The sequence below is a fragment of the Malurus melanocephalus genome, unplaced genomic scaffold (genome assembly GCF_030028575.1).
Source record: "Malurus melanocephalus ecotype Western Australia unplaced genomic scaffold, MMel_1.1 scaffold_50, whole genome shotgun sequence".
Taxonomy (NCBI): Eukaryota; Metazoa; Chordata; class Aves; order Passeriformes; family Maluridae; genus Malurus; species Malurus melanocephalus.
The window spans coordinates 2531514-2545996 of NW_026623282.1; the positions used below are offsets into that span (position 1 = coordinate 2531514).

The window sequence follows — 14483 nt, forward strand, 5'->3', positions numbered from 1 at the left end:
TAAGGGACATTTGGGAATAATCAGGAGGTGYTTAGAAAAGGCAATATCCTCTCTAGCTTTGAAAGCAACAGAATTCGCTCTTATTTGAAATTTCACTCTTATTTGAAAACCAATTCAATCTGCTTAAGCCTACAGTGAATTTAGTTGGCTTCAGCATTGGAGCCCTCGCGTTTTGTTATCCAGTGCAGGAGCAGCAAACATCTGCTGTCACACACCATGCACAGGGGCAGAGTGGTTTCCCTGGCTGCATTTCTGAGCCCATCAGAAGCACCGTGGAGCCTCCCCCAGCACTGAGTACACAGCGATGACAGCAGCCATGGGCTCAGAGGAAAGGGATTCTGGCTAATTGAAATGCAGAGAGACAGCAGCAACCTGCCACAAGAACTCTGCCTAAGGTTAACAAAGAAAAGGGCAAAGTTAATCTGTGTTACTGGAACACAAGAAGACAATGAAATGTTCTCTGATCAATATGTAAGGCCATGATTTTCTCAGGTTTTTTKCAGTAGTAAATCAACTTCCTTGAAAATCAAATTTTGGGCCTGTAAAACAGTGRAAGTTCACTTTCTGGAACAGTATTWAGAATAATTTTAGAAGCACTGAATGGTTCTACTATGACTTACAGATGGTTCATTCAGGAAAAGAAGTAAAACAGGAGGGGTTACAGAAAATGAAAAGAAATAATTGAGCTGCACAGGTATCTATTGTCGCCTAGTGGAAAACAGTTGGAATTGTGACTGCCAGAGGTACTAAACAAACAGAAGAGCACAAACTACAATGCAGTAATTATGGAAAATCTGTACGTACAAAACGACCAGCTGGAAGTGGGTGGAAATGTCCTGAACAGCTGCCAAAGTTAGTAGCTATTTCACAACATTTGAAAAACAAATGCATTGTGGCTTAAGCTTCAAATGCTTCAGTACAGCATTCACAGTGGTATTATTAGCTCCACAAGCTATCAGTGTATATATTCTGGCACAAGGTTTTCTGTTTCTCTTGGCTTCTTTACTATGGAAAGGAACAATGGGTATCAAATGATGTCATATTTTTCYCTTCAATGTGATCAAACCGAAATCAGGGAAAGTGTTTAACATTCATAGGARATTAAGTATTTAGACTAAAGTAAGAGCATCCTATAATCAATAGTTTCTCCAGTGTCCCACAGGAGAAAAATAAAAATCYCTCAAGAAAATCAGCTTCAGAAGTTTGACAGTTTGTTTCTTCCATGTGGCTTTTTGTAAAGCTCAGCCCACTCTATTTGTGTCAACCAACGGTAATTTATTGTCTCCAATAAATCATCCGAACAAAACACAGCAGTGAGCACAGYCATCTCTGTTATATCTCAAAATAGGCATAAACATTCAAAAAGGTAACCAGGAAGATGAGAAATGCTTCTATCCCCCTGCAGATTCTTGCACATGCAATGTCCCATTCTATGTGCTGCTTCACCCTCCCTTATTCCTTCAGTCAGGGTATTTAGATTCTTTGAGACTCCTTAAGGAACAAGATAAGGGCTTATGGGATTAGAGCACTCCATTTTTCAGATCATGAAGARCATTCAAATTGCCAGAAATTCCTTTTGACACACTGGTGTTTTTTAACCTCGTCTTTTTTCTTGTTTCAGTTCAGGTTTGTTGTGAGGACCCACTGTCACACTAAGGGGTGAATTTACCTGTTGGCAAAGCAGTGTGCTGCTGACACAACCCAGCAAGTCTGAACCAGGCTTCCACCACAGAAACTCTCTCCAATATATATAGCTGCTGTCCAGGGATGAGATCCAGGCAGAGATGAAGATCCTCCAACAATTCTAGGTCTCACAAAACTCCTTTTTTTATGTCTTCTTCCACATGGTCTTTTGGTACTTACAGGATGATCTACTTTGTCTGGAACTGGTGGCTTCCTTTCCCTTCTTGCTGAGATAAAAAGGGATATGGCATCAGACTACCAGAATCTTTATGTCTTGGGATTAAATACCACGTTTCACACATCTTCAGGATGCAGACCTCTCATTGCTCACAGAGCACCATTCCCTTCTCTGAGCCTGCAATTCCCAGGGTGGTGACAATTTGTACCAAAGCAKCAGTCATTTCTGGCACCTTGGGTGTTCTAGCAGAAAATCTGGGGACATTGGCATGATTGTGACTGAAAAGAGTAGCATGACACTGCTGCTATTTCAGGACAAGAATCACAGATTGTGTCACAACTMCAAAAAATGCAAAAGAAGCCTGCTGTTTACTGGAAACAATAAAATATTCAACACTCCTGGGAACAGTCAAACATTCAAAATTATACAGTGAAAGCTTGTTGAAGCTCAATAAATCTTCATTCATTCATAGCACCGATTTTAAGAGATATTTTAAGGTATTTTTACATACCACAAACTGGAATGTCACAGTACGCCCAAGACAAACTGTTGTCCTTCATGATGTAACACCATGGCTTATCATCATCATCTGGATTCCTAGTTAATTCAGGGGAAGAGGGAATTACAAGCATTAACCACAGTGTTGTTCCAAGCTTCCCAGAAGTTTTCTGCTTTTTCCTCTTGCACGGTGCAGGGGACTGACAGGACTGTCAGATTTTGAGCCATCTSACAAGGTGCTGAAGCACCTGCTAAGCTCTACAAGGTCGAACAGCCTTTGAGTAGAATTTTCATCTTAAAACTAACCAAGGCTAAGATTCTCTAGGACCTGAAATACAGACACAACTGAACACCTGTAAAACTTGCCTACAAGTATTTGGATGCACGATCATGTTCACAGTGTTTAGCTACAGCCCACACTGAAGTGTTTTAACAGATATGAGCTCAGCTATTTTCAGAACTAAATCCCATGGGAGAAATCCTGKTTTAGGTTATTTTTTAGGCAAGGAGATTCCAGCACAGGTAGATTCATAGAAAATCTATAACAAGAATAGCTAGCAAAAACAAATTTGCAAAGCTCAGGTTCACATTCCCTGGAGAGTCTGAGGAAATGAAAGACTACCTCAAGAAAGTATTGTATTCTTCAAAAAGGTTAAAAAAAAAAAAAAAAGAATAATGGAAACCATTTAGCCCTTTGCTACCTTGGTGTTGAATAGACTTTGGATTGATTCCATCAGGGTTTCTCCATGGTAAAGCCTAACTGTCTTCATCAATACCTTACAAGTAACCAGAAATCTGCCCAGTTTACTCCTCCAAAAATATAGGGAGACTTTGAAGACACAAAAGGATCTTTATTAGACCAAGAAAAGTAGACAAGGTAATTCAGAGCTCCAGCAAAGCAGTAATTCTAATTTCAGTTCGATTTATCACAAGCACTATCTGTTATTGTAAGGTTCTTCAATAATTTTTTTCTTTTTCAATCTGACTGCTCTTCAGAAGAAGATTAGAGCACTTTCAAATTCTCAGAACTGAAGAAGCAACACAGGTTGAGTCATCTTCCGCCAACAATGTTTCTAAATTAGACCATTTGAAGAAGAAGATATCTGCAGGATTATATAGTACAGCAGAGATATCCCCAGAAATTGTAACAAGCTGACAAAAAAGTGAAAAGCTTTTTTCTCAGCTCTACAGAACATGAACACATCAGCTCCTACACCATTTTGTTCTCTGCATTTCAAACTGAAAGGGAATATTGGGGATAAATGATGTAAATCAAAGGGCTCCATTTTRTCGAAGCATAAAATATGTGCCAGATAAATTTATGGCATCCGTACTGGGATGCCATAAATCAAATACTGAAGTGTTTGCATGAGGACCAAGCCCTGGAAAGCAAGGTGGGAAGGTTTAAAGGMGTGGGAGGAATTGCTTGTTGTTAGTTTATGTTAGATAAAGAAGAGCTACTGCTTTTTATCATCAAACAAATTAGGAAGTTCAGTATATTCTGATTTTCCTGAAGTACTGGTCTAAGTAATTCATTTACAAAAAAAACACAAACCAAAAAAAAACCTAACCACACACACAAAAATAAGCAATCAAGCAAACAAACAAAATCTTAGTGATCAGCCAGTAATTTATGGAGAATCATCTGCAGCTTGATTGGTTTAGCATTTTCTCATCTCCAGGATGAGAAATGTTCTCTCTAAATAAAAACATTTCCTTTATTTGTGGATATCCATTGAGCTCATGGAGACCYCAGAAACAGAGGGAACATAAGGTGACTGAGAAGAAGGCACAAACCTATATAGCACAAGCTGTTCTCATTATAACTCAACAGAAAACTTCAGCAGAAATGTAGTTTATCACTATGTGGTGCAATCAAAATTGAAACACTGTGAAATCTTGTTTGRCAATAGTTTTCTTATGTAAGAAATCCAAGAAATAAATTTAACATTCCATTTCAATCTTATTTAAATTCAGTGCTTTGATTTTTCATTTTCAAATAACTTTTCTCTTTKGAAAATATTTCTTTTTGATACATCTTTCACAAGCAAAGAAAAAGAAATTAAATTAAGCCATTTCAATTTACTGATTTCAATGCATTGAATGCATAATCATCAATGCAATGACTATCCTTTTGGATAGTCATTGATGAACAATTTCAAAAGTTTTCCACTATGGTTTCATTTGAAAAAAAAAATCATTACCCAGGGGAAAAAATTTGGCCTGGAATTTTAACATTATTTTGTGTCTGAGCTTCTCTCAGCTCTTGATTTAGCCTGTCTACCAAATCTTGTCTTCTGTACAATCCCTCTTGTTAGGCTAAATGCTAAAGTCAGCCTAAATTTTCTGGGACTGGGGTAAATCTGCTTTGAGATTCCTGACTCTTGTTATTTCCACATTTCATCCATCTCTTGATGCACAAACACTGAACAAATAAGAATTTTCCTCACCTGCAATAAGGGAAGGGCCCCAAGCCGAGCTGCACAGCTTTCTCAAGGCTGTCCACRTGAAGCTCTTGGTAAAGCAGGTCTGAGTTCCAAGGCAGGCAGCTGTGTCCAGAAATGGCTGTTTTGGCTGTGCCTCTGTAATCTGTGCCATTGCCAACGTAGCACCGGTGGCTGGGGACTGGCAGAGCAAGAGACTGGTCAGCAATCAATGCTAATTGTATCTTAAATACTCACTTCACAGCTGAGGTCCCAAATGAGGGCCAGAGGACCCCACTGTGTAGTGCCTTTCACCTTTTACAGGACCTGAATGCATCAAATGAGGACTTCTTTTAATAAAGGAAARAATGAACCCAAGAAGTTAAAACCTCTGTTTAAAAATAGTAGTAAGTTAACCTCATTTCACACATGAGCAAGTAACTACTCAGGAGGCAGAATGGCAGAAAATCAGGCCTAAAATTTGTGCTGTGCATGGAAGATTTCACTCAGCAATCTGCAGCAAAGTCAGCAATATGGCTGGGATTYCTCTGGTCTAATTTTAGACACAACTGAGCTCATTGCTGGAGGCTCCCTTTTTAGTTAATTAAGAGAAACAGAGATTTCTAGTGCCAAACTGATCCAGGCTGTTTGAGGTAACATTTTTAAGATGAGGTGGATCCCATGCACTCCTGTTCACATTGACTGAATCTTCATTGAATATATTGGATGCTTAAGGCACCAGCTCAAACAGAGATAAACATGTTGTAAAGTACTGAAAACAATCCTGCCCTGCTAGTGCTTCAAAGGCTGGGTTTTGAAAATTATTATTTTTATGGCCTCATATGTACCCATATATATGTGCTATGGCCATGTGTATTACAAATATGTAGCTACATGTTGCAGATACATCAATTTTACAAAATCCAACTAGTAGGTTGAATTTCCTCATTGAAAACCCATGTCTTTGTCACCTGCACATGGGTTATTTGTTCAGATAGGCCTGGCACATACATATTCTGTGACCTGTATACTCAGCTGCCAAGATCTATCAACAGCACATACCAGCACTATGGCTGAAAAACATATGGGGATGCATTTGTGTACAAATAGCTAGGCTGAGCAGAAAGCCTACACCTCAAAACACAGCTAAGAGTATCCCAAAGGAAACACAAAACCATCTAATGCACAAAGAGGATTAATTGTGAGCGAGCCTCAGAGGGTTTCTTGTCCCAGCCATGTCAACATGGCATGTCCTTTGCATGTCACAAGACTGGTGGAATCTTCTTCTAAACTTATAAACATACTTCAAGATAAAACATCACAGTATTGACCAACTGTTGAAAAACACCCTCTGAGGATGACCCATCCCACTACAGGGTGCAGATTGCCAAAGATCTGTTTCTTTTAACAGAAGAAGGTGACACAAGAAACAGGGCACATAACCAGCACTGAAATAATGAGCCACAGCACTGAACTGCTGCTGTTAATCACCCTGCAAAGTCATCAGGGCAGTGACAGACCTCAAAACCACAAGCAAGCATATGGCATAAATTTGGGAGCTGGAGGTCAAGAAGTTTGTTGGAAGAGCATCATTGTTTGTTAGCACACTAACTCTTAGCAAAATCTACTTTCCAGCTTGGCCAGGCTGACATTTCTGACATGCTGAAACCATATTTTCTCCCACCCAGAACCTGAATCTAATTCTCTTTATTTCAATGACTGTAAATACAATGTTAAATCAAACTCATATTTTGACAACCATAGTCTAAGAACTCACAGAAAATAATTTGTCTATCATTGGCATTGTTAGCAAGAGTAACCATGTCTTGGCAACCCGGCCATTTATTTTCTGAGCAAGCTGCAAGTTACACTGCTTTGTTTTCCTGAAACTTTGTCATGAAAATGCCACCATCATGCTGTATGCTAATTTTTTTTTAATTTATCTAGGGAAGTGCCAGGTGCTGTATTTACTTGTACCATATTTATTGCACTCATAAACAATTTAGAGTTGACTCCTTTTATGAGAATGAAACAAGAGATTCCATTTCAATACAGACCCAGGGCCATATTTTGCAATACCAATGGTGTGGATGTCTTGCAGATGGTGTTTACAAGTTGTGCTTATCCTTGTCAGTCCTAAAATCCAATGTATCTCAATTTCATCAGGTCTGCCAGTCATTGCTAAGGCTGCCAGCATATTTTAACTGGAAGAATTTGGCTCCTTTCTAAATCATCTCTCACATTCTCCTTCTGTAGCTAAAAAGTTTAGATTACAATTTTTACTTGTTGAGGCAAACGATAATATGCCTCAAGGAGTTTTTTGTTTGTTTTTTGTTTTATAAGGAGTATTTTGGATACAGGAGTAACATGAGTTAATTTCATGTCTTGTGGAGAAGTTTCTAAGTCGACACAGTTGTTCCATCAGTAGCTTTCCATAGGTCTGTGCTGCACTCAGAGACCTTCTCCTGACTGCTTGGAGAGGCATGTGCAAAGCTTTATAGGTTTTATCACCTATAATTCAGAACAAACAGTTTTTGAAAAAAAAAACCTCTGCAATTATTGCAGTCGTATAGATATTTTGCCTCTAATTCTCTTTTTTTTTTGAACTGTTACAGCACTGAAAAACTCTCTTTTTTTCCCTCTCTGTCACAAAGTGTGTAGGTGGTTTGCTTTCAGCAGTTCTTAATGGATTGCTCTGACTGGGACTTGTTCAGTCCCAAATTCATRTAGCTTCCACAATGTCTCATAAYTSTGAAACATATTTATTTTCTTATGTRGAGGAAAGTCATGGAGGACATAATCTGTGTTTTTCTTGTTCATTCACTTCACTGTACTGCCAACAACTGACTGCTGACACTGGAACTGGCCTAAATTTTCAGATCATTAAAGTTTTGATGCAAATGCAGTTACAATTTACTCTGCAGTTCTATGCCACTATCACCCCTGATCATTTCTTTTCAGAAAAAAAATAACATTTAAAACTAGAAATAATTTCTTGTTATATTTTGTTTTATAAATCCAAAGTGTTTCGATAACTCATATAAAGCATTCCATTTTTGTTAAGATTTTCTATTTTATCAGCAAGTCACCACAAATCTTTGTCTTTTAATTTTTTCAGAAAAAAACAGATTCAGGTCTTAAAATTAACAGCAACCAGAAAYAGCAGTTATCCAACCAGTTCTAATTGCTAACTTCCTGAAAACATTTCACTAGACTTTTTGTCTCCAGATCTTCTTTCAAGTCCTGTAGTTGCATACCTGAACATTTTCAGGAGTTTCTTATGAAAATCTCTCTGCAAAAAACAAAGCATCTTTCAGATTTTCTTCCTCCCAAAACACCAGCAATTTCCCTGATTTTTTTGGGCTCTGATACACATAAGTTCTTTCATTCTGTTTATAAAAACAGAATGAAAACATTTTTYCCCCMRKKGSCCYWAWTYYWWWRGKKRWWAAAWKKWWWAAAACATTTTTCCCCCAGTGGCYCTAATTCTGGGACAGGATGGTTTAAAGTAACCTTTTCATTCAGCAATGCTTTTATTTTATCTCTGACTGACCTGTAACACTTTTATTAAATATGTTAGATTATTTTTTTGTATTGCTCTATATGAGCTATGGCAGGAACAGAGAGAAGGGGAGAGAAAAAGGATATATCCAGCCTAAACCTCCCCTGACTCAGCTTCATGCAGTTTMCTCRAGATGAACAGCAATTAACAGCAATATTTTATGCTTCTCCTAGGTTTGCTGCTTGCATGGCCTCAGCATCACAGGGTATTCTGCTCTTCAAGCCATCCCAAATTTCCTTTCTGCATGAGGTCAGACTCACTGGATGCTTGCAGAAGGGTTTGTCTTCTCTTCATTCATCCAGAAGTTCCCTGATCTCCTTTCCTGGGTAGCTGTGAGATGGCCTCAGAGGTGAAAGGAGTGAAAAGCCTTTGGTTTCAGGGAGCTGCACTTCCCCTGCTGCACATGCAGCCAAAAACTCCTCTGGGCTGCCAATAAATGTGTGATAGAAAAGATTCTCCAGAATTCATGGAGATTGCACTTACAGGCATCTCATTTCATCAAATAATGCACTGAAACACAGCTCACACAGACACACTCACCCTGCCAGGTGTTCTGAAAGCAATAATGCAAATATTTCTGTGCTAAATGAAACAAACACCACGCAGAGAGCTTTGAAAGAATCCACACTAACCTGGCACTGCTTCCAAAGGAAGGTTTGGGTTATCTTCCAGTGTCTCCCCATGCCACTGGAAATCTCTGTAAATACCTAGAAAGGTGCCCAAGTGTGCACCAGACTCCACTGAAGAAACCTGTTGTCAGTTTTTTCACCTTTTAATGATGAGAATGTGAAGTCTGACCATGTGGGCAGAGGATTCCAGGACTGGACTGCTCCTGGATTGAAGCAAATTGCTTCACATTTTCCTGCCTGTCTGTGAATGTGAGGAGCAACAGGACCCGCTGAGCTGTCAGTTTAAAAATTAATGAACACATACCACCAATGAAATGTAAGGGAAGCAATATATCTGCATTTCAATATAATTCAATCATAYATTTATAATATTTACCTAGATTTCAATATTTCTGTTTGAGGCCATGAATAGCAGCTTGCATGTATTTAATAACAAATAATTGATTCAAACAATGATGCCACTTTCTGGTTTGATGACTAGGAGTGAAACCTCTGGAATGAGAGCAGCCAACRCTGGAATGAATCCCCACAGAAACTGCAGTCTGATTGTGACATAAACAATCTGTCTGAGCTAACAACTAGACAGAAATGTAGGAAAATTGACATATTTTTGTAATCAATTATATCAAAGAGAACATTCCCATGTAAAACAAAGATGGATTTAAGACTTTGAAAACAAAGTGATTTGCATAGAACAAAAAAGTCTCTTTAAGTTGCATCCTGACATAAGGATGGCACAATTTACTGAAACTAGACTGATTTTTTAATATATTTCTTCTTCAAAGTATATTTGTMTCTTCCTACTTGCAAATGCTTAGATCAACTGAGCTAAAATTGCAGAGATTTATGTCTGTTATAAAAGCAAGTACAAAGCTACCTTCTGAGTAAGYTGAATTCTTTAATATAWAAGTTTAAATCGAGAAATCTATAARCYCTGYKAGTATTTTCTTATAGCTTAGAAAAGTAATATCCTAGATAAGAGAAAGGACTGGCTCTTTTTTCACTTCATTTTTTCTATTTATTTTCTTCAATTCTAGTACAATAGTTATGATTTACAGAGTCATAAACACAATCCAGTAGGTTGGTGTCTAAAGCTAATAGGAGCAATGTATTTAGGAAATAGGTTGTCAAGAAGTGGGAGAAAGAAATTCCAGCAACAAGTCAATATCAGCACAGTATTACTTTGATAATTGCACAGACTGCCTACAGGATTTTCAAGAGTATCTGAGTGCCCCTCATAGTGAGGGCGTTCATTCTTTTGAATATACCTGTAGGTCCTGATGTGCTTAGAGTAGGACCCAAAATAACTCTCTGGACAGGAAAAGAAAGAGACTGTACAGCAAATAATGATGAAGCGGATGAGAAGCTGCTCTGTAGAGTGACAGTAACGAGGGGAAGGGTCTCTTGAGCTCCCGAAGAATCCTGAGTGGGCTGAGGGGAGAAAGCAGGAGATGGGACAGACAAAGAACACAATAATCCGAGGAGGAGCTGCATCACATCGTCCACATCTACCCTTTGACACCTTCCTAACTGATAATCACACCGGAAAACAGATTGCATGGATTAAGAGATGTCAGTCCCTCACAGTCCAAGAGAAGATGTTTGTCATCTATAAAATATGATGAACTGATTCCACCGTCATGTCTCAAATAAATCAAAAGTAGGACTAAAAACACCTTTATGGCTTTGCATTAACCAGCACCCAGTAACAGTGCTGCCAGGTCAGGTGCTCTCTCACAAGAGTAAGGACTAAGCAGCCACTTCAAGTTAGCAGCCACTAATATTAATCAAATTAAGTACTTCCTTCTTCATTTTTGTTTTTCTCTATATTAGCCAAAAGCTTTATTATGGTCCTAAACTTACAGAGAATGCTGRGAGATCAGAAGAGACACCAAATAGTTGTTTTGCAAAGGCTCAGCTGTCTCTGGTCTCCTGTTCACCATCCCCTAGGGTGGCACTGTGCAATGAATCAGAGGTGGGGACACAGTGGACAATGTCACACTCACTCATTTCTTCATCTTCCAACGTCCCCTACCATTAATCATTGCAGGCAGCAGTCTATTGGACATAGTTTTTATCCATGTAACTCCAGAATTATTTGAATTTTTTAGAATAAAAAAAAAAATCTGGTAAAAATCCAACCCAACCTACTATTTCTGCAGTAGTGCCCTGGGCTTTCTCTTCCTTATCCTTGCATTATTAGCCCATGCCTTTGCCTCATTTAAAATCCCAGGGGACCTATAAAACCTGTCCTCTCCAAGCCATAATAATCCATAATGTGTGTTTCTATCTGTTGTTCCATTTATTCTCCCGCAACCATGAAGAAATAATAACTTTATTATTTTTTCAGCCTGGTTTCATTACTAAGTCCAGTGCTTCACACATGTAAGAAACAAGAATCTTCTCAGCCCCACTTAGAAATCCTCTTTGGGTCTCATTTACAGACCCACTTGTCCAAGTTCACTGAYTGACTGGCTGAACACACATTTAGCATTGTCAGCCAGCTGACCTTGTTATTATACTTCACCCTATTTTCCCCTGTGTTTCTAGAAAGTGAATTAGTWAACACTAATCCAAAAGCATTCTAGTAGATGGTAAATAAAAACCAGAAAGTTAAAATCCATTATCTTCTGCCTTCTTCAGAAGGAAAAGATTTAAAACTTTCCTTCCAGCCTCCAGAGCTGAATTTCCTTTACTAAAGTATCTTTTTTTRGTAGAAAACTGCAAACAGCCTATTTCAGTAAAAGAACCACTAAAAAGGTGGGTTTGCTGTCATTTCTGCTAATTCTATTACCTCAAACTCCCCCGGTTTAACCCCCAAAGATGTGACCAAGAAGGTTTTGGTTTTTTTTTTTCCTGCATGTAATTATATATTCAGCTATTCTGTCATTTTCCTTTTCTAAAAATCCTCAACCTACTTCTGACATACACCACATCTCCTTACATAAGCAGAAGCCTTCCACAATTAGCATTCCAACTCCTGCTTTCTTTAAAGCTGTGGTACCCCTCTAATTCCATTTTTCATAGCCTAATGAGGAAAATACCCCAAACACCAGAAAACAGAGTTTTCAAAAATACCTTCACCGACTTCATATTTCATCAGGACCAAAATATTATCAAAGCCATTATGGCTGCATAAACCTTAATCCAAAGAAAACTCAAAACCTGTAATCCTCTGTGCACTCAATACACTCAAATCTACTGCAACCCACAAYCCCACTGAGCAAATGTTTCAGAAAAAGAATTGGTGACTAAGTAAACAGAATAAAGATTCCCCACGAACATATCCGCCAATAAATCAAGAATAAACTTAAAACACAAATAAGTACCCCAAATTTGCTAACAACCAACACACAACCAACAGGAACAAAGCAGGGGTTAAGAAAAAGGAAGTGCTTTTACATGAAAATCTGGCAAGACAGATATTAATTTCCACTCACCTACTAGCACATATTATAAAGCAAATAGTGTGAATGCAGTGGTGGGGATTCAACCAGAGAAACATAAAGGCACCAACAGCCTGAGAAAAAATTCTGTGTCTCCTTCCTTTACCCTTTATTATAATGAATTATATATCCTATGGCCAGATAACTCCTCCTCTGTCTTTAGCTATGTTGTCCCTTTGTTTCCATCCAACATCTCCACCATGACTCCTATCTGTTCAAAGAAATGCAAAACGTCAAAATAATTTTTCAATTACATGTTCATGGCTGTTGGTCATCAGTTATCATCTCCAGTGAAGCTAAATATTTCTGGAGCTAATTATCTACCAAAAAAAATCCCTCTTCATTCCCTCTGCCAGCCTGGGCTAGAGATAAAATATTCCRCTCACATGTTCTGAGGTTCCACTTCTTTCCCCTTTTTACTGCTGAAGTGGCTGAGTTTGGGCCCTTTTTATAACTTTCTTTGTTCACTGTGACAACCATTGCTACGCATAGTTGGACAATTGATTCTGAATCTTCACCYAGAGTCTGGATTCAGAGCTCTCTCAGCAAGAGCTGTTTCCAAAGAGAATRCAGCTTCTCTTTTAACACAAGATCCTTATTTCTGAAAATAGGTGCATATTTAAGAGCAATCATTATGGATTGAACTTAATTAAAAATGGATCCTTGAACAATTTTAATCCACATCTGTTTGAGGAGAGATTTGTTGGTGATGTATCTAATTTCCTTCAAAATTAAACTTCACTGAAATCTTATGTATATAAACTGTCTCAGAACACTTTTTTAAATGGCAGGTCTTTCTTTAGTACTGAAAGCTTCTTTAAGAAAAAAAAAAATAATGTATTACCACAAAGAATAGAAATCTATATTAGAAACTGTCTTTTGTATATCAATCTCCTTTGTTATGGATATCTCCTCTGTTACTTTTATCACCTCTTATTTTTTTTTATGAAATCAGCTCATAAATTTCCAGTAGCTACATGGCCATTTATGATAATGGCCTAGCAATATATATATATATATATATATATATATATATATATATATATATATACACATACACACATACATATATATATATACACACACATATATATAATGATTGTTTGCAAGAGAATTTTAGTATCAGAGAAAAGATGAATTTTGAGTACTGACAGGGACACTATAGTCCAAAAAAGTAATGGACAGATAAATAGGCATCTTTAAAATCACAAAAGTTATGATTATTCTGTTACTCACTGTTCAAAGGGGAAGAATAAAATTACCAGGCAGTAGGTTTTTAGTTAACAATAGAAAATACTTCTTTTCATCACATCTATTTGAATTCTGGAACTTCTTGACATGGAATGCTGTGAAAGGGAAAAGCATAAAGGAGTACTAAAGAGTTTAGACAAATTCATGGAAAACAGGTAAAGGTCTGACAGATATGATGGTCCAAGTGGCTGCTGAATAAATCTTCAACCAAGATAAGTGTTTCTCAGTACTTTGCTGCTGCTTTCTCTGCTCCCAGTCTACTCTGACAATGCTTGAGTCACAGTGGTACTTAGGCTTGTGTTCTGATGGATGAAGGATGGTACTTTGTTTATTAATAATGTTAAGATTAATTAGCTGGTTTTCCTGGTTTTTAGAAACATATGAAGGCTGGTTATTCTGTGTGTAAGTCAAGGGCAGAGAGACCYCAAACACATCACAGCTCAGTAACAGTCTGCCAGACTTACATTTATTAAATTGATTGTTTTCTGCTTTAAAAAAAAAAAAGAAAGGAAATATAAGGACACATTTTTGCATCACGCCTTGGCTTTAGGGTTGCCTCTACAATAGTAGAGGTTTGGAGATGAGATACTGGACCACTTTCTCTGAATGAAGCATTAYAGCCACCAGCTATTCCAGCTAAAGRGTAAGCTCACAATTACATCCTGATAGACTTGGGAAACCATACAAGACAGTAAAAAGGAAACAAAGGAAAAAAGCCATCTCTGTTCACAGCATCAAATTTAAGGGTTGAAGAAAAAATTAATCCAACAAATATTTAGAAATCAGTTCTGAGTGCTCGGAGAGTACAAGCCT

At 37.8% G+C, this 14483-nt stretch overlaps 1 protein-coding gene across 1 annotated transcript in view; it reads right to left on the reverse strand.

Annotated features, from left to right (window-relative positions):
* HGFAC (HGF activator) overlaps positions 1–14483 on the reverse strand; it is a 40359-nt gene that overhangs the window by 9092 nt on the left and 16784 nt on the right. The window contains exons 8-10 of the mRNA XM_057365274.1: positions 4810–4984; positions 2373–2458; positions 1670–1910 (exon numbers count right to left, since the gene is read on the reverse strand). Of these exons, the coding sequence (XP_057221257.1) occupies positions 1670–1910; positions 2373–2458; positions 4810–4984 (502 nt within the window). The remainder of the gene's footprint in view (positions 1–1669; positions 1911–2372; positions 2459–4809; positions 4985–14483) is intronic.